The 18501-nt window shown below is 48.4% G+C and overlaps 2 protein-coding genes across 2 annotated transcripts in view; one reads left to right on the forward strand and one right to left on the reverse strand.

Annotated features, from left to right (window-relative positions):
- The window catches only part of mthfd1l (methylenetetrahydrofolate dehydrogenase (NADP+ dependent) 1 like), a 32698-nt gene extending 17861 nt beyond the window's left edge, over positions 1-14837 (reverse strand). Inside the window, exons 1-19 of the mRNA XM_084700606.1 lie at positions 14474-14837; positions 13616-13694; positions 13432-13482; positions 13293-13346; positions 12377-12501; positions 11432-11532; positions 10838-10968; positions 10319-10427; positions 10127-10194; positions 9790-9887; positions 9453-9626; positions 8332-8468; positions 8090-8136; positions 7051-7158; positions 6674-6748; positions 5918-6020; positions 4605-4681; positions 2921-3061; positions 1662-1730 (exon numbers count right to left, since the gene is read on the reverse strand). Of these exons, the coding sequence (XP_084556732.1) occupies positions 1662-1730; positions 2921-3061; positions 4605-4681; positions 5918-6020; positions 6674-6748; positions 7051-7158; positions 8090-8136; positions 8332-8468; positions 9453-9626; positions 9790-9887; positions 10127-10194; positions 10319-10427; positions 10838-10968; positions 11432-11532; positions 12377-12501; positions 13293-13346; positions 13432-13482; positions 13616-13694; positions 14474-14718 (1992 nt within the window). The 5' untranslated portion in view covers positions 14719-14837. The remainder of the gene's footprint in view (positions 1-1661; positions 1731-2920; positions 3062-4604; positions 4682-5917; positions 6021-6673; positions 6749-7050; positions 7159-8089; positions 8137-8331; positions 8469-9452; positions 9627-9789; positions 9888-10126; positions 10195-10318; positions 10428-10837; positions 10969-11431; positions 11533-12376; positions 12502-13292; positions 13347-13431; positions 13483-13615; positions 13695-14473) is intronic.
- Positions 14838-16439: 1602 nt separating this feature from the next.
- On the forward strand, positions 16440-18417 carry stx11b.1 (syntaxin 11b, tandem duplicate 1). Its single transcript, XM_084700224.1, has 2 exons — positions 16440-16746; positions 17484-18417. Exon 2 carries the CDS (start codon positions 17486-17488, stop codon positions 18395-18397), a length of 912 nt encoding a protein of 303 aa, XP_084556350.1. The 5' UTR covers positions 16440-16746; positions 17484-17485; the 3' UTR covers positions 18398-18417.
- The last annotated feature ends 84 nt before the right edge of the window (positions 18418-18501 follow it).

The raw sequence follows: 18501 nt of genomic DNA on the forward strand, positions 1-18501 counted from the left end.
AGTGGCAGTAGTCTTCCAGACCAACTTACTGGTTACTTAAGCATGTTGCTAAAACTAATTGTAGTATAGTATATACAGTATATGAACACCTGCTTGTTGAACCTCTCATTCGAAAATCACAGGCATTAATATGGAGTAGAACTTTGTTTCTCTAACGGCCTATACAGACTTTCAAACTAATCACCCAACATCAGTGCCCATCTTCTCTAATGCTCCTGAATGGCAACATATTCCCACACACTCCAAAATCTTGTGGACAGCCTTCAAAGAAAAGTGGAAACTATTAGACACAAAGAGGGTCCAACTCCATATTAATGCCCATGGTTTTGGAATGGGATGTCTAAAAAACTCACATTGGTGTCCATTACATATAGGGTGTAGTCATGATCTCTGTGTTTATAATGGGTACAGTTGGACACTGAGTAGCTGGTACTTATTTATTTAAGTTTTTTTTTTTTTTTTTATCAGCCAAAGTCATTTACTGCCATTTGTGACAACATGTAGCACACAAAAACACACACAGGCAAAGGTCACATCTGAGCGGAAAGTTCCCAGGGACCCGCTATACCAGGTCCGTCCTGATAGGGGTCCCCGTCCCTCGGCCAAAAACACAGGAAGCCACACAGGAAAGGTTCCACACAACACAACCGCCACATTTCCTCTCAATACCCAGAATCCAATCTCTGCTCCATCCCCCTCCTCCCCAAAACATTCGCCCATCTGAGCTCATGCCTCCACTCCCTCCACCCTGAAAACATGCAACTGTACTCCCTCCCCAAACTAAATACTAGCTGACCAACTCCTATCCTCCCAAACATTCAGACAATATCCTCTTCAATCCCACCCAACCGTTGGGAAGTCAGGAATGGTCCAGCGAGCCGTGTTTGTAAAAACACCGGTTACCATTGTGATGCAATCTACCAGAATCGCAAGCCTTCTCTCAGAATTCAACTCTTCGGTTCCTGTTGTGACGTCACCACTCGGGAGGATTTGAAGAAAAGGGAAATGCTATGCAGAGAACAGCATGGGTCTGTCAGCATTCCTGAGGCTGGGTCCTGGTCCCTCGTGACAACAGGACCCAGCCCCACCTAGAGTGAGGCTCAACTAGGAGCAGATGTGCACACTGACCCATCAGTGTAATCACTCCATCAGATCCAATCTCTCCCCCTCCTCAATCCTTTCATCCCTCCATTGCCTTGGGCTTGGGCGTTCTCCCAGAGAACCGGCTCCCGGGGGGGGGGGGGGGGGGGGGGGGGGGGGGGGGGCATGCTTGCGCGCGAGTGTGTGTGTGTGTGTGCTGTCGTGATCAAACCCAGATGTTTGTAGGGAGAAGGGTCAATGTATGGACAGCCACACCTATTCTGAGCTGATTGCTTCAATACAGTGTCCAGAAGATGTAAGTTCTTTGCCAGAAGTGAGCCGAGAGGATGGAATCTACCACCAGTAAGTTCTGCACTGCTATCAGAATGAGAGGTTGGGGCTCCTATGATGTCATCCCTCAGGGGAGAGTGGAAGGCCCATTCCCACTGTGGCTCTGTATATCTTCAGTGACATCACACTCGGGTCTATGGCGTTTCTTTTTGGACAGTTTAACATGTCCGATGACATCTATTCTGTCCCCGCTACCTTCCCCGACATCACAGTAGGCTGGAGTGACTCACCTCGAGGGTCTGCATCAGAGTGGGCTTGATAGCATCTTTCATCAGTACTGCCAATGCACCGCTCACACCCTGAAAGAGAGAAGCACAGAGTGAAGGGCAAGTCATTAGAATGTAGATTACTGAAGATGATTTCCAGTTCCCTACCAATAATGAAACTATGCTTGTCCCCCCCCCCCCCCACACGTCCCTCATTTACTCTATTCACATTGCGTGTCCTCATCACTGACAGATTTCTGTCCAGTCTGATCTGGGGTCTGGTTGGAGAAGGGGCTTCCATCAGGGACCAGGGCTAATCAGGACTGCTGCAGTAACAGCAACAGCCGACCCTAACCCTCCGAGGGAGCGTCCCAGCTCTGCAGGAACCCCATCCCATGCAGCTGGAGGAAACTGGAGCCAACTGGGCCCGCAACGCTTTTTTTTTAAAGGAGGGGGGAGGGGGGGGGGGGGGCTACAGAGCTTCTCTGGTGGCCATTTTGGGTTAAGGAAGGGCTTTGTGTGTCAGGATCTCACTGCCGAGTCTCCAGAGGGGAGAGGAAACCACGCTGCTCAGTCCCTGTAAGGGAACCAACATCCCCACCTGGCTGAGGATCAACAACGCCCATCTTAGCTAAATGCCAGAAGAAAAAACAAATATTGAAATCATCTGAGAGAGGATTCAGCTTTGTACTCAACTGACACATATCTCATGACAGCAGTGGTAAACACATGACTGTTGAGTAACCAACAATGAGACAGACACGAGGCCTGAATGGCCAAACACTGGCTTTTGGACAGCAGAGACAGAGGGAGCTCGCTCGTCAAGGTGGCTCAGGAGAGCGCGTACCGTACGGACCCCAACACAGTTTGGTTTGATTCCAGAACTCTACCATTTGTTTCCTGTCTCTCTGTAAACATATCTGTCCAATAAAACCATACAAGGCCAAACATGTATATCTTAATATAAATATTTATATAAATGAATAAATACAAAAGTTAGAAGTGCAAGACTGATACAGTCATGGTTTTCATGGGCTAACGCTAATACTATGGCTGTCATGCTAATAGCTAACGTACGGTATACGTTAGCTATTAGGACAACAGCCTTAATGGATGTGGTTCTGACTAGGGAGAACCGGGTGTACCATGACCACAAAGAGCTGAAGATACGGTTGTCAAAGCTCGTCAAACATTGTTGTTCAGAAACCATCTTTCCTTTGGCACACGCAAGCGTAGGCTTTCTGTCTCATTAACTCTGTACACACACATACACACCCACCCACCAGGTCCTCTGTAGTGATGGGCTGTCCACTGTGGCTGCTGCCCACCACCATGCGGCCCAGTCTTCTCCTCATGTCGCCCAGGCCGTCGGTCAGAGCCAGGATGGCCATGATCTCACTGGCCACAGCGATGTCAAACTGGGTCTGAGAGAGGACCGGGAGAGGGGAAATACTGTTATGTCATGTCAGACTTACGAGGCAATGAGGCTTATAGTTCATATTCATTTAGTTCCTTATTATAGATGCCATGCGTTTCAGGTGGGAAGATAGTTCTGGGTCTGTTAGCTAGGTTGTCCTGTGTGAGGTAGAGACAGAGCAAGAGATGGTGAGAGAGTAATGGTGAAATAACAAAAGATAAGAGCTATACTGTTGGTAGAGATAGAGAGGATTGAGAGATACGGAGACAGGAAGGGTCGAGAAAAAGAAAGCAAACGCAAGTAGTTGCGGGTCAGAGCTTTGTCCCAAAACAACACAAACTCTGGCACAGAAAAGTCCCTACTCCCTGTCCTTGGGGGTTACAGAGCGAAGGATGAGAGAGGGAGTGAGTAAAGGGAGAAAAAGAAGAAAGAAGGGAAACATGTGATTAGCGAGTCCTGTGGTTGCTATTGGAGGACAGACCCACCCCACACACACACACACACACACACACACACACTCTAAACATTTGCTTTCACTTAGACTCTCTTGCTTCCCATTGAGGTAAAGTGTTTATTTGCATGATTCCATTTCACCATTACCACTGACAGTTAGTGAAATACAGCCGTGCTTAATTGCACAGAGAGGGGTGAACAGAGATGTGTGTGTGCGTGTGTGTGTTCACTCAGCAATGTGCCTATAGGCTTGTATGGTATGATGTTTGGCTCCACAGTGTAATAATGTACACGCATACCCATGTTTAAATTGCACACACGTTGATAACATATGGAGGGACCACAAACCTAATCTCCCCCCTGCAATTACACTGTAAATGTTTCAATAAGGGCCCTTAAGACACACTGGGAATAATTAGTGGGTGCGTTAAGGTGTGGAAAGTATTGACTACCCACATGAGCTAAGCCAGTGGTCATTTAATGAGTCTTCACCAGGAGTCGTGAATACACTCCTGTAAAATGTCCCATGTCCCATGGAATGTTTTCAGTGTGGACTTAATATTGTACTGGAACATGTGTGAGCAGCATATGAAGCATAAACAATACATAATAATCAAACATACAACCGCTGATAGAAAAAGACGGTTTGAAAAAAAGTATCAAATGGAATGTAAAAAAGGACGTTTCCCCAACAGTGTGTGGAGTCCCCATGCAGCATACCTGTCTGACGTGGCCCCCGTGCAGCGTACCTGTCTGACGTGGCCCCCATGCAGCGTACCTGTCTGACGTGGCCCCCATGCAGCGTACCTGTCTGACGTGGCCCCCATGCAGCGTACCTGTCTGACGTGGCCCCCATGCAGCGTACCTGTCTGACGTGGCCCCCATGCCGCGTACCTGTCTGACGTGGCCCCCATGCAGCGTACCTGTCTGACGTGGCCCCCATGCAGCGTACCTGTCTGACGTGGCCCCCATGCAGCGTACCTGTCTGACGTGGCCCCCATGCAGCGTACCTGTCTGACGTGGCCCCCATGCAGCGTACCTGTCTGACGTGGCCCCCATGCAGCGTACCTGTCTGACGTGGCCCCCATGCAGCGTACCTGTCTGACGTGGCCCTTCTCAGTGCTGGCTTGTCCCACGGTGATCTGTCTCAGGAAGCGGTCGTTGGTGTCCACCACTGACGGCAAGCGAAAGGGGACAACACACATCCAATTACAAACCCCGTTTATGCAGCGAATGGTTGCGAAAAAAACTAACCAAAAAGGACATTTAAATGACTATCACACACCCAACCCTACACTACCCGAGCACAAACAACGTGTTTCTGACAGAGTTAGGACCACATTCCAACACAGTAACCATGTTGCCTTCTGGTACTTCACCACACCTGGTAGGATGTTAACTTCAGGTAAGCTGCCTCCAACACTATAACCACCATATAGACTCCCAGGAACCCTGTCGTCATGTTTCGACGCCCGGCTGAACCGTTGGGTTCATGAGGCGGGCCCAGAGAGGCGCTCGGGAGCGTGTGACCTCGTCCCTCATGGACCCTCATGGTACGGTCACGTCTGTTACGGTCACGTCTGTTAAGCTCTGGCCCGGCCCCCGGCCCCCTGTAAACGCCATCCGGACAGATGTTTTTAACTGTGTCAAACCACGTCGGGCCCTGTGATTGACACACACGTGCACATGCACGGACGCACACACACACACACACAAGCCCTTCACTAAGCCAGCCTGCTGTTGGGGCTCCAACAGTCTTATGTTGGCTTTAAATGTTTATTTGTCGGTGACAAAGCCGTCATGAACAATAAGCAACATACTGTTCGTTTGCTGATCGATTACAGGGATGTTTTTCAACCGGCTGTATGACTCTGCATGGACTAATAGGCTGGTGTTGGCATGGGCTATGTTACCCTGGGGTTCCTCTGTGGTTAGCTAGGCTTCATGACCACAGGAAACCACAAGAGTCAAACATTGTCCTCACATTGCCTCAACATAACAAGGAAAAGCTGTTGCAAAAAAAATAAAAAGAAAGTTGTTTCACGCTTGAATGCAAACACACACAGGGGGAGATTGCACATTACAAAAGCCACATGCTGGAATGGACAAACATGACAGAGAGGGATGTGCATGAGTGTTGAAGCTGTTTTTAATGTTCTGGGGTCCTGGCCTAACCTCCTGGGCCTATGGAGTACATACCCCATCCCTCATAGCAACAGTCTTACAGTCATGGCTCCTGACAATTTAAAAACAACCCGCTTCCCTCAAGGGAAAACTACTTTTCCCCTTCAACACACCCACAACTTGGCTCACAGTAAACTACGTTCATACGTTCCTTAATTGGACCCACAGCTAATGATGGACTGAGACAAGGGTGAAGAGAGGTCGGCGATTGGATGTGCTACTGTACCTCTCTGCCAGGTGACCTTGGAGGGGTCGAGGTCGAGGCGAACGAAGGAGCTGACCTCCTGGGGCGTGAGAGAGCTGGGGTTGGTCTTACTGATGCCCAGACGCTGAGGTGGAGGGGAGGGATATGGGGAGGAACAGACAAGCCAAAAGAAAATCCATCTGTCATTGCCACCATGGGAATGGGCTCCCTTGTCAAAAGGCTGCTTTAAGAGTCTAGACTTCAATACTTAAGACCCACCCCAGAACCCTGTCCTGGTGGAAAACACACACTCCCCTTCACAAACACTCCATTTACCCAGAAAGACTTAGATTTTTAATCTTGCCTAACTTCTCAACTCAGAGTGACCCCAGTCTGTGTACGTTAGCGGGAGAGCGATCCAAAGTTTGGATCGGCCGTCAGTTGGACTGTGTTTGAGAAGCTCAACCACCAACACTCGATAAAGGTGAGACGACACTCAGATTTGTGATGACATGATGAGGTATGAGGAGTGTTTGGTGTTATGGGATGAGTGGACAGTTAAGTCTCATGGCTCACTGAGGCCGCCTAGTGGACAGTTAAGTCTCATGGCTCACTGAGGCCGCCTAGTGGACAGTTAAGTCTCATGGCTCACTGAGGCCGCCTAGTGGACAGTGGGGGAGACGCATCTGGAATCCAACCACAGCTCTGGTACACTGAGTCAAGGGAAACTTCTAGAAGCTTTTGGAGACCCTGTTTTTCGACGGTTTCACTTTGGAGGCGTGAGTGTGGAGGACTTACTTGCAGCCTGGCGATCTGAATGGGTGAGAAACGCCGGACTCCGTTGACTGGAGGAACTAGTCTGTTGTACAGGGCCTGGGGAGACAGGAAGAGTATAAAGTCGTCACTGTGAAGTCACCAGGGCACTCACTGAATGTCTGACTTCAGAATGACCATTCGATGACATCACTGCAATTTCCAAAGATCACAATGACACATGACTTTATGGGGGTATGCTATTGTTCCATAACACAACTGCATAATACGTGACATCATTCCCCCATGAACAGCCTTTTTTGCTTTGTCAGGTCTGCATCAAGACTGAGTGGTGATGTCATTTATAGTCTGTGGATTCCTAGGTCATAATCACAATGCACAGAGTGACATCACACAATGACCTTGTCTGATTGGGTGGCCTCATGGAGAATCCGGGCATCGATGGCTGCTGCTACGAGGTTATTGGCTGCGGTGATGGCGTGAATGTCGCCTGTCAGATGAAGGTTGAACTGAAAAGAGGCAGAGAGAATACGTGAGGAACAGAATTAACATATTGGCTTCTACTAGTGGGATGTTTAAAAGAGAAGGGAATGGTGGAGCTTCCATTAGTTTGAAGTCGCTGTTCCAATCTCTCTGGACACAAAACGAATGTTGTGAACTTCACAGAACCCTGTTTCCATGGCCTGTAAAACTGTTGCAAAATAGACCTATAAAGCTGTTTGTGTTGAGGCATGGATCATAACACTGTCAGTGGGACCCTGACTGTGTCCTCACAAAAGAAGCACACTCCCTCATTCAGGAGAGACAGAGAGAGAGAGAGAGACAGAGAGACAGAGAGAGAGACAGAGAGAGAGAGAGAGAGAGAGAGAGACAGAGAGAGAGAGAGAGAGAGAGAGAGAGAGAGGCAGGGAAGGAGAGGAGCCAAAGGGAGAGACAAGAAAAGAGATCAAAAGGACTGGTGTTTGTGTATGAGGTAGGGGAGGCTAGGAGGCGGCTACACTGTTTGAGGCCATGTCTGTTTGGCTTTGAAGTTCTTCACATCCCCTCCTCCCTCGCTCCCCTCCTCCCTCGCTCCCCTCCTCCCTCGCTCCCCTCCTCCCTCCTCCCTCGCTCCCCTCCTCCCTCCTCCCTCGCTCCCCTCCTCCCCTCCTCCCTCGCTCCCCTCCTCCCCTCCTCCCTCGCTCCCCTCCTCCCTCGCTCCCCTCCTCCCCTCCTCCCTCGCTCCCCTCCTCCCACACTCCACAGGAAGCTAGCTTTAGGTTTCAGAGGATGGGTTGCTTAAGTATTAGGGTGTGTGTGTGTGTGTGTGTGTGTACACACACACTGGGTATATTGTTGGTGGTGTGTACTTTTTGTGTGTATATGCCACGGCCGTGAGTTTACTTGTGTGTTATGTCAGAGTGCATGTGTGTGCGAGAGCGCAGTGCGGCTGTCTCTTACCTCCTCCATGGGGATGACCTGGGCATAGCCCCCTCCCGCAGCACCCCCTAGGGGTGGAACACAGACAACACAATCACACATCGTACCCTGGAGGGCCACAGAGGCCTCAGAAGCAGCTTCGGAGGGAACACCGTCATGTGTTATGAGTTTGTCCAGACGAGACCACTAACTTTGCACCCAAGTGCCCTTGCAGTCATATCAGAACAGGGTTATCTGCTTGGGGAATGAGGATCGTGTCTGACCTTTGACCCCAAAGGTGGGCCCCTGGGAGGGCTGTCGGAGGCAGGCGAAGGAGTTGAGCTTGAGGTGGGCGGAGAGGGCCTGCACCAGGCCGATGGTCACCGTGCTTTTCCCCTCGCCAAGCGGGGTGGGAGTGATGCTGGAATGAGGATATGTGGTCACAGACAGGTCACACGCACACAGGTCACACACACCCTCAAACCTTTTCACTTGGCAAAGTATAGAAATCAAGAGTATTGCATTGGTTTCACATGATTTACAGACTGCTGGGAGAGAGAGCGAGAGAGAGCGACAGACAGACAGAGGGAGACCCATGTGTGCGTGTGTGTAATCAACATCATCTGACCTCAACGCCCAAATCACATTTATCCTACCCCTATCCACATCCAGGGCATGTGACTGCTGGAGGCCTATTCAACCGAATATCGATAAACAAAAGGATCCTAGAGACGGAGGGAAGAGCATTGTGTTTGACGGAGGAGAGAGGGGGAAACGGGCAACAAAAGGGACAGAAAAGGAAAGGAATGCTTTGAAGGGCATCCGTCTCATTTATCTATACACGCGTCCCCGTTTCTGTCCCCCCCTCTCACACACCCTCCTCCTATACTGGACACGCTCTCTTGGCAGCGGGACTCAAAGGCATGCCTGCTGCTGACTGTAATTGATGGGGGCCCCTCGCCTCTCAAGAGGGTCCAAGGGGAACAAAGAAGGCTCCTTAAGGAGAAGAGAGTGTGTGTGTGTGTGTGTGTGTGTCTGGGTCTGTCAGTGGGTCGTACAGTGGCAGGGCTGAGACAGACAGACAGACAGACAGACAGACAGACAGACAGATGAAAGGGGGCAGTGGGGCTTGGCCTGCTCTGTCAGAGCTGCGACGTTCACACACCCATCAAAGAGGGGCCCCTACCGGCCCCCCCTCCACCAGCTCTCGTCCCAGCCTATCAGAGACCACCAGAGATAAGGGACGAGACTCCAGAGCCCGGTCCGCTCACTACCTCTCTCTCTCTCTCCTCCGAAACAAAAAACGCAAAACACACGCGCTCGGCATATTGCATATTTCTTTCACTCCTCGTTCAGCCTGCGTAGCGCCCCGGCAGCCCCCCCTGTCCCTCCATCTCGGACTCACCCGGCCACCAGGACGTACTTCCCGTCGGGCTGGCCATGCAGGCGGTCCAGCAGCGAGAGGTGGACCTTGGCCTTGGTGCTCCCGTAGGCCTCCAGCTCGCCGGGCAGCAGGCCCACCTCCTCAGCCAGCTGAGCCACGGGCTTGGGGGTCTGGGCGCGGGAGATCTCAATGTCACTGGGGAGAGGCCGCACACAACACGGGTCACAGCGGGAGCATCAACTGTGGTGCTTGCTGGAGGACAGTGTTATGCTGTGGGCAGGGGGTGGGGGCGGAGGCGGGGGGGGAGGTTGGTACTTCCGGGGGTTGATGGAAGGCGGCAGGTACGGTAGGTGCTTACCTGGGCACAGGGGAGAGAGGCTGCAGCTTGAGGCTGCGGAGCCTCCAGGGTCTGTACTGCTGTTCCTGCTGCCAGCGACGGCCGCTACGCACCACGTTCTGAGGGAGGGAGGGAGGGAGGGAGGGAGGGAGGGAGGGAGGGAGGGAGGGAAGGAAGGAAGGAAGGAAGGAAGGAAGGAAGGAAGGAAGGAAGGAAGGAAGGAAGGAAGGAAGGAAGGAAGGAAGGAAGGAAGGAAGGAAGGAAGGAAGGAAAGACAGATTATCAGCACCATATACAAGGTCTTAAAGAAAGTCTTAGTTGGAGGATGTTTGCAGTGCGATGTGTATTACGTCCGTACCTGCATTCTGAGGGCTGCGGACAGAGGCCCCACCTCTGTCCAGGAAGAGCTCTCTACTCCATCACCATCTGTCACGGAAAAACACCCATAGAACACAGCCACACACATTCTGACAACCGCCAACGTCCTCCTCCCCCTCCCTCGTGAAACATTCTGCAATCTGCATGTGTTTATGGAGGACACCTGTCGTACCCGCCGTCAGGGCGGGGCTGCAGTGGATGACAGCAGCCCCGGGTCTCAGCCAGCTGGGTGGGACATCCATGTGAGGCCCCAGGAGGACCACGGCATCAGCCTGCACCACCTGGGGAACAGGGGAGGACGAGGAGAAATGAGAGGGAGAGAGAGAGATGAGAGCACGATAAAAGAAAAGGCCCGGTGAAAGCGGAGTGTTTGAGGGAATAGGGGGGACAGGAGTGTTTATGTTCATGCTAAACTAAATGTTCTCCTCTGTAATTCAAGTGATCAGAGCTAGATCCCAACCAGATAACGACAGCACACAGTTGTTGGTTGAGTCAATTTAAGCAGCTTTGAAGTTACAAATGGGGCTCATGCAGTGGACAGCATTAGAACGTTTAACCATCAAGCAAGTCAGAATCAGAGTAACGACGCCACATGGTGGCTGAAGGAACAAACTACAGAGAGAGGTTAAAAGCATGTGCTGGAGTTTGTTGGGTGGGACTGAATATTCTATTATTTGTCACACACACACACCTGCTTCTGGAGACGGCCTGAGGTGCTGTTGAGGACCACCATGTTGCCTCTCTGCATCAGGCACTGCAGGGCCACCCCCAGGGCTCCTTCACCCCCCAGCAGCACCACCGTCTTCCCCTCCAGAGGAGGCTCTGGGAACAGTTAGCACAGCATGAAAAAAACATGAGCAACAGCTTTCACATGTCACATATCTAGGCAAAACATTTGTCATAGTAAAACTTGTTTTTATTAAAATGGTTTTATCCAACGTGATATCGTCTTACATTTCCGCCAAAAAATGTCTGAGTAACACTATTATCTTAATGCTGTTTAGGTTTGATGCATGCTGTAATTGTCTTAACCCATACCAGTATTTGCTTTGGAAGATAGTCCTGCATGAGCTAATATTTGTACTGGCTGACTCCCAGAGAAAATCTGTCAAATGCAGAGCTTCACTTCACAGCAGGCTGGCTTCTTGACTAAAGTGTGAGCGATTTTCTGTTTGTCTCCAAATAACTGAAGCTTTGACTCAGATTACCTACTGGAATGTTAACCTTTGTCCTCCCCTCCCCCAACCCCTGACCCCCCAGCCCCTGACCCCCCAGCCCGACTCACCATGTCTGGCCAGCAGCTCCATGACAGCTCTGGCCACGGGTGGCACAAAGCCCTGGGTTTCGTCCCCTCGCACCAGACGGCCCACGTTCAGGTCGGTCACACTGTGACACACATAGTAACGACAGCGTTGGTGCTGAGGGACTCAGGCCACAGTTACATACACCCGATTCACAGTCACATTCAGTCAAGCTACTGTATACTTGACATGAACTGAATCCAGATGCCTGGATAACACTAGTCATGTCAGGCCTTCATTGATAATAATTGGTGTTCTATCCTCATTTCCCTCTGCGTCCTGTGACCCTCACACTACAATCAACCCGAGGCCTAATGTTCTGCAGCCCCTTCTGATTTGGGGCAAATTTAAGACATCATGGCAGGAAATGCACTTAGACGCTAACCGAAGCACCGACACGCACAGCAATGGCACATAGCCCACCATGTACAATTGAAGGCTTATGGCCCCTTTAGAGCAAACTGCTGGTGAACACAAATGATGTTAGGCAGCCAACCAAACCTATATCCATTGGGTAGGAAACAGTACCATGAATCAGGTTGCACGGGATGAAACCAAATACATTGGACACCCGCTGTATTTCTATCATTGAAACAAACTTGTAATCACTTTACTTTGCATAATGGTCTCTGGTCAACTGCAGCATGATCATTCACACCTTAACCCTGTAAGACCCCTTGTAAAATTACAACGTCACCTTTAGCTCTTTAGTGCTCATTTCTTTTTTCTTTTTTAAGACCAAATGTATCCAATAACTTTCCAAGGCAGGACAATAGGACCCATTGGTTATGTAAATGTGGTCGTTCAAAAAAAATCTTATTTGCAAATGTGTTTTTTGGAGAGCTAAAGGTGATGTTGGAATGTTAAATCGGGCCCTACAGGGCTCAAGCCTCCTTGAGAACATGTGTGCAGTGTGTTGTGTGTCCTACCCGTCCACATCTTTGTTGGGCTTGAGGGAGTCGAGCACCCTGCTGGTGAGGGAGGCGGGGGGGAGGTGGAGGTACACACCGTGCACCCTGGGGTCCTCATTTAGACGCAGCACCTCCTCAATGATCTGAGGGTATGGGGTGGGGAGAGAGGAAGGAAGGGAGAAGGGGGGGAGGAGAGAGAGAGAGTGATACAATGCTGGCTACATATCATGTCTCATTTCTATAACTATACAGAAGAGACCTTTTAGAGTCAAGAGTTGATCCTTCAATTCACAAATTGCACTTACAGCTGCATTGCTCTGCAATAACAAGCTCAATACGCGACAGTGGCAGCAGAGAGAGAGAGTAAGAGAGAGAGAGTGCTGTGGCAAAGCGAGCAAGCGTGTGAGTGTGGGTGAGAGGAGGCACGGAAGAAGCTCTAGAGGTCTCCTAAGGCCATGCCGGTAAATCACCCTGTCAGGCCAGGAATTCCATGAATCCAGCCTGACTAAAACAGGAGTCATTCCCAGGATATCCCCACTACATACAGGGGAAGGGATCATCTGTCATCCCCAGGACATCCCCAGCCACACAGCTGACTAGAGGTTCAAAATCCAACAGGAACTTCAGGAGATTCCCTCCCCCCCAAAAAAAAATAGGTACAACAGTTTACGGGCACGGATAATAAGGTAGAGGCGCACTATTCCTTAACAAGCTAATACTGAGTCTGCATGGCCATGTTTTCTCAGTAAGATAGTGTATAGAGATAGTTGGTGATTATGGGTAAATGTACATTCGTTAAACTTGACAGGCTTTTATACAAACACCATTCAGGTGTTAGCAGAACGTGATTGGACATGCAGGGGAGGGGGCGGAGTAGGGAAGGGGGAGGTGTAAGACAATCAAGCAGGATTCAAGTTTAGCTGGTTTTCCTCACCTCATCCTCAGTGCACTCTCTGGGCAGACATATCTGAGTAATATTCAGGCCAATCTGTGAACAGATTGATAGTCAGATCCAGACACAGTCAGAGTAACAAATGTACAACAGTTTGAGCAAAGAGAGAGATTTGTCCAACCTTTCCAGCCATTTTCTTGTTCATTTCAAGCAGGTTGTCATCTTCACCTGCCTGCAGGACACAATCACAAAGCAGTGAGAAGCACTTAACACCTCCCACACACACTTTACAAAAACTGTACAATTTTCATTTCAATTACATGTTCACCATTTAAAATGTTGACAGATATCAACCATGCTTGTACCTGTATGATGGCTAGCATTGGGATAAGTTGGTCCCTCTGCAGGACCACCATCTCCTCTTTGGTTTTTTGAACAATCTCCCTGTAGAGGACAACTTAATTATACAGATAATCACTCGCCCACAGTCAACTGTATTCACTTAATGGGGTTAGTCTGGGATTCGTTTGACAAAGTAAGTGGCAATGCATTACACAGAGTGACAATTTCTACCTGAGCACAATTACACTGGGAACCTTATATTCTCTGTTCTGTTGACAAAGGTGTCAAATGGTTTCTTAAAGAACAGTTATTGTCCATGATTGGGGGAAGAATAAGATGCATGCAATTTATTTCATATATCCTGCTATTGATACATTATTGGTGCATTAAATTAATTGGTAACACGTTCCACTACTCTGTATTCGCCATGGGATCCATTATGCCACGTCGCTGGCTTCACCAACACCGTAGGAGGAGTCTAACATCAATCGTCATTTGTAACACTGACCTAAATATGACAACCCGAATGTAAACACGGAGCCCGAATTGTCCAAATAAGCCGTAACGCGTTGGATCAGTGTTTTTGCAATATATCGCCAACCTTTGCCGATATATTGTTTCGAATACGATGCAAAATGTATGAAACATTTACCAATGTAAGCAAGAACAGAGAAAAGTTACATCAGAAATTCCCCCCACCAACAACGGGCACACGTGCAGCGCTGGCTACAAGCCAAACTAACCAGGAAGCTGTAGGCTACTGCTAGCCAAGGCTTTTTACTAGAGTCATAGAACATGTAGAAAATACTACACCTTTTACAAATAAAATTAACATCGCACTTTTATTCACCACGAACAATGTCCTAATTCTAGCTACTAACCTGAGGATATTTTCTTGCCCAAGTCCATCGTTTTTCCTTGTCCTTCTCTCAGAATTGAATACTGCTTCCGAACTTCTGCCGCTTTTGGAGCTAGTTGCTCGCTGAACTAACCAGCTCCTGGCTGAAACATCTACCGGGAGGCATCGCCTTCCAAAGCCGATCACCCTGCCTCCGCTGTAGGGTGGATGCGCAGAAGAAGACGGAAGGCAGCGAGAAGCGTGGCGTAGTGTTGATAATCTCATCATGAAGAAGACTAAATATTTGACAATAAATGGTTGCTAACTGTTGTTATGAAACGATCTACACGAGCTGGTCTAGATGGTAACTTGTAGTAGACCAAACGGTGAACGTTCTATCTGTGAATGAAAGACTGCGCGCGCACGAGTAGGGGCGCTCACACAATGTAATTACTTTACACCAGACATGAAAACGTACAAGACAGTTCAAATGTTTGGGGTCACATAGAAGTGCCCTTGTTTTCTATACATAACATGGGTTTGAATAGGAAATAATAATTGACTCGGTTAGAAATAATGATTTCTTATTGAAATAATGATGTCTAAACTTTTGCTTTTGTAAGAAATTACACCCTTGGTTAACCTGTTGAGATTTCACCCCATGCTTCATGAAGCTCCTCCCACAAGTTGAACTGGCTTGTTGGGCACTTCATAGTACCACTAACATGGGCAAGCTGAGATCAGGTGACAATGCCAGACCTCTTCTTCCCAAAATAGTTATTGCATGGTTTGGAGCAATGATTTGGGTCATTGTCCCGTCAAAATTGGATGAGCAAACACAACAGAACACAGGACTGGTGCTTGCTGGACTGTTGGCTTCTGTACGCCTATTATATTCCATAAAAATCTGCTTTTTCCAATAGTTTACACACTGACAAATACAATATACTCTGATCCATTTGACACAAAACAGGATTGGGGTTTTAGAAATATATTATAGGATATCAAGGCTAATAGGACTCCTAAATAGCCAGGGTAATCATGCTATTTCCACAGTTTGCATGTGTGTTATTATTTAGTTTTCGCCATATTTTAGTAAATGACTACAACTGAGTATCTGGCATGTGAAAAGTGCTCAAACAGTAAATTCTGGCCTCTGAGTGTGCAGATATAGATAATGTAGCTACATGTGTGCAGTGAAAGTGGCCTTGTAATCCAAGTGCCGTCTTTGTGGTCACATGAGAATCAGGCGCTCCTCCACGTTACAGATGTAACAAAGTCTCCCTCACGTTTTACATTAGCACACCCACTGCCTAAATACAGTTACATTCAATTAGTGTTTTAACCACTTAAAATAACATCTGGACCGGGGATTAAAGTATAGGTTTATGTCTGGCAAACATGAAGTTCAACACGTGCTGCTCCCATGCTCCAAAATAATACAATTCTGACCTGACCTGGGCTGGCCTATGCTTTATAAACGAAATAAATACAGAATCTTGTATTACATTTCCAAGGACATTTGAGATGGCGTGAGTAGTATAATCCAATAGATGGGGCAATTTCCCTTCTGGTCGAGAGAGAGGGAGCGAAAGCGAGAGTCAGCTGGTTACCATTTAGTCGGTTGTCAATGCAGTTAAACCGGTTTTAATGAAAAATGACTAATGATGTGACGGCAATGACACTAAGCTCGAACATGGATTGCTGAAATGGTGTAATTAATCCCACAATGGCATCCAAACAAATGTGTCTAAACTAAATTGGCAATTTTTAAGTCAATGTCTGCAGAAAATTGTGATGTTTTAAGGTAATAATAGCTGATTGTGCGGTGTTGTTATTGTAGCGTAGTCAACAGAAATGTAGGCTACTTTGAGATCATTTGCCTACCCCCTTACCCCATCTTTCGTTCAAGAACGCGAGACGCAATGATACCATTCAGTGCTCCACCCAGTCCTGATGATTGGTTGGGGGTAAACGCTTCTAGAAAAGTTTTTTATTTTTATTAACAGGCTAATGGTTGCTCACGTCATAAGGTTTGTGGCAGGACAGCGGTTCAACCAACTCGACCACATTCCAGAGACAACATCACCTTTGTTGCATGGAGGTGCTGCGAATGTTTTTCTTCTCAAGAAAGCACATTTAATCTTTACTCTAAAGATAGCCGTGCAATGCCTTGGTGGGATCGTTCCACCTAATTAACCATCACTTATCAATCCACCTTCACCCGGACAAGCCGTTCTGAAGTCAAATAGGATGGTGCGGCCACACGGTGACTTGAGTTGGGAGGAAAACTGTTGATAGAGCTTTACAAAAGCGGTAAGTCATCGTGTGAAACTTGTTAAAAATGATAGTTGGGAGTTTAGAGAATTATTGTTCATAGGTAAGCCAATTGTCACTTCATTTGTCATAATTTGTAAGTGTACTTACGCAAGCTAATTGCAGACGATAAAATACATTCCTAATAACTTAAAATATGAAGTCACAGTGTGGAAAACCGGGTTTTAAAATCAGCTGTCGAGCAACAATTGAATTTATATGAATGGTTCACCAAATTCATTTTCATTATTAAGTGGGTTATCCATGGTGGTTCTATATCTTGAGCTGACTTTTCAAACATGAATAATTGGAAATAAAGTTTACATTACATTTACATTACAAGTTCTGATCAAAACAAACAAGAAAACAAGTTTGATGAGAAGCGCGACCCAGCATGTTTTTTTTTCTGTCAGAACCAGTTTGACATGTGAATGGTATGTGTGACAAAGGAGGAGCAAAGGAATCTGGAAACGAGTGTTACCTGTCCCAGTCATCCAGCTATTTTAAATGAAATGTGACAAAACGAACATCAGAGGGTCAGATTATAAGGATTGTCATCTTGTAACATATATTAGTAGGGGCCATTCACTTTGCCTTATGTTCCACCTTTCCTTATCCCTCCTTAATGATGGCTTGACCTTTTATGTCTTTACCTAGCCATGCGGGGGAGACAGTGTGTACTTGTGTGTATGTGTGTGTTCTCCTATGTAACTCTCCCTCTTCCTCTCCTGGCCCAGCCATGAGGGACAGACTGAGCCACTTACAGGAGCTGTCAGATGGCGGCAGCAGCAGCAGCCATGTGGAGCCAATGGACTACGCCGAGTCCTCTGCCTCCGACTCCTACAGCAACGTGGACCTGGAGGAGGAGCTTCCTCACCAGGCCATCATCTTCGACAACAGCCCCGCCTTGGATGACGTGTTCTCCCAGTCCCAGAGTGTCCACCGCGAGGTCCAGCTCATCCGCCTGGAGGTCAAGAGGCTCCGAGAGCAGAACTCTCGTGTGCTCCAGGGCACCAGCCGCATGAGCTTGATCAAGAAGGACTCCAACGCCATCGGTGCCGACATCAAATCCCGCGCGGAGGGCGTGCTGGCGCACCTCAGAGACATGGACGCGTCAGCCCGCAAACTGGAGGCAGAGCACGGCTCCAACGCTGCCGTGACCCGCATCGCCCGTACGCAGTACGCCTGCCTGAGCAACAGCTTCCGTGACGCCATGTTCGAATACAACGAGGCAGAGATGAACCACAAGGAGAACTGCAAGACCCACATCCAGCGGCAGATGGAGATCGTGGGGCGCGAGGTGACTGGCGAGGAGGTGGAGGAGATGATCGAGTCGGGCAAGTTTGATGTCTTCAGCGAGAATATCCTGAAAGAGGGGATGACGGCAAAGTCGGCATTGAACCAGATTGAGTGTCGGCACCGGGAGCTAGTGGATCTGGAGAACCGTATCCAGAGCATCCATGAGATCTTCTTAGACGTGGCCTTGTTAGTGGAGGAGCAGGGGCCAATGATGAACACCATACAAACCAACATCCAGCAAACAGACGCGTCCTTACAGGAAGCCCTGGTCAAACTGGAGAGAGCAAAGCGCCACGACAAGAACAATCCCTTCAAGAAAATGTTTTGCAGCTGCTTCCCATGCTACAAATAAAGAATATTCTGTATTTAAAAGTGGGAGTTTTTTCATTTTTATTTTATTTTTATTTTTTAAGTACTTCTATTTGGTTTTAATGCTCTAAAAATGTCATTTTGGCC

This window comes from Hypomesus nipponensis, chromosome 6 (genome assembly GCF_054491055.1).
Source record: "Hypomesus nipponensis isolate SF chromosome 6, ASM5449105v1, whole genome shotgun sequence".
NCBI classification, from domain to species: domain Eukaryota; kingdom Metazoa; phylum Chordata; class Actinopteri; order Osmeriformes; family Osmeridae; genus Hypomesus; species Hypomesus nipponensis.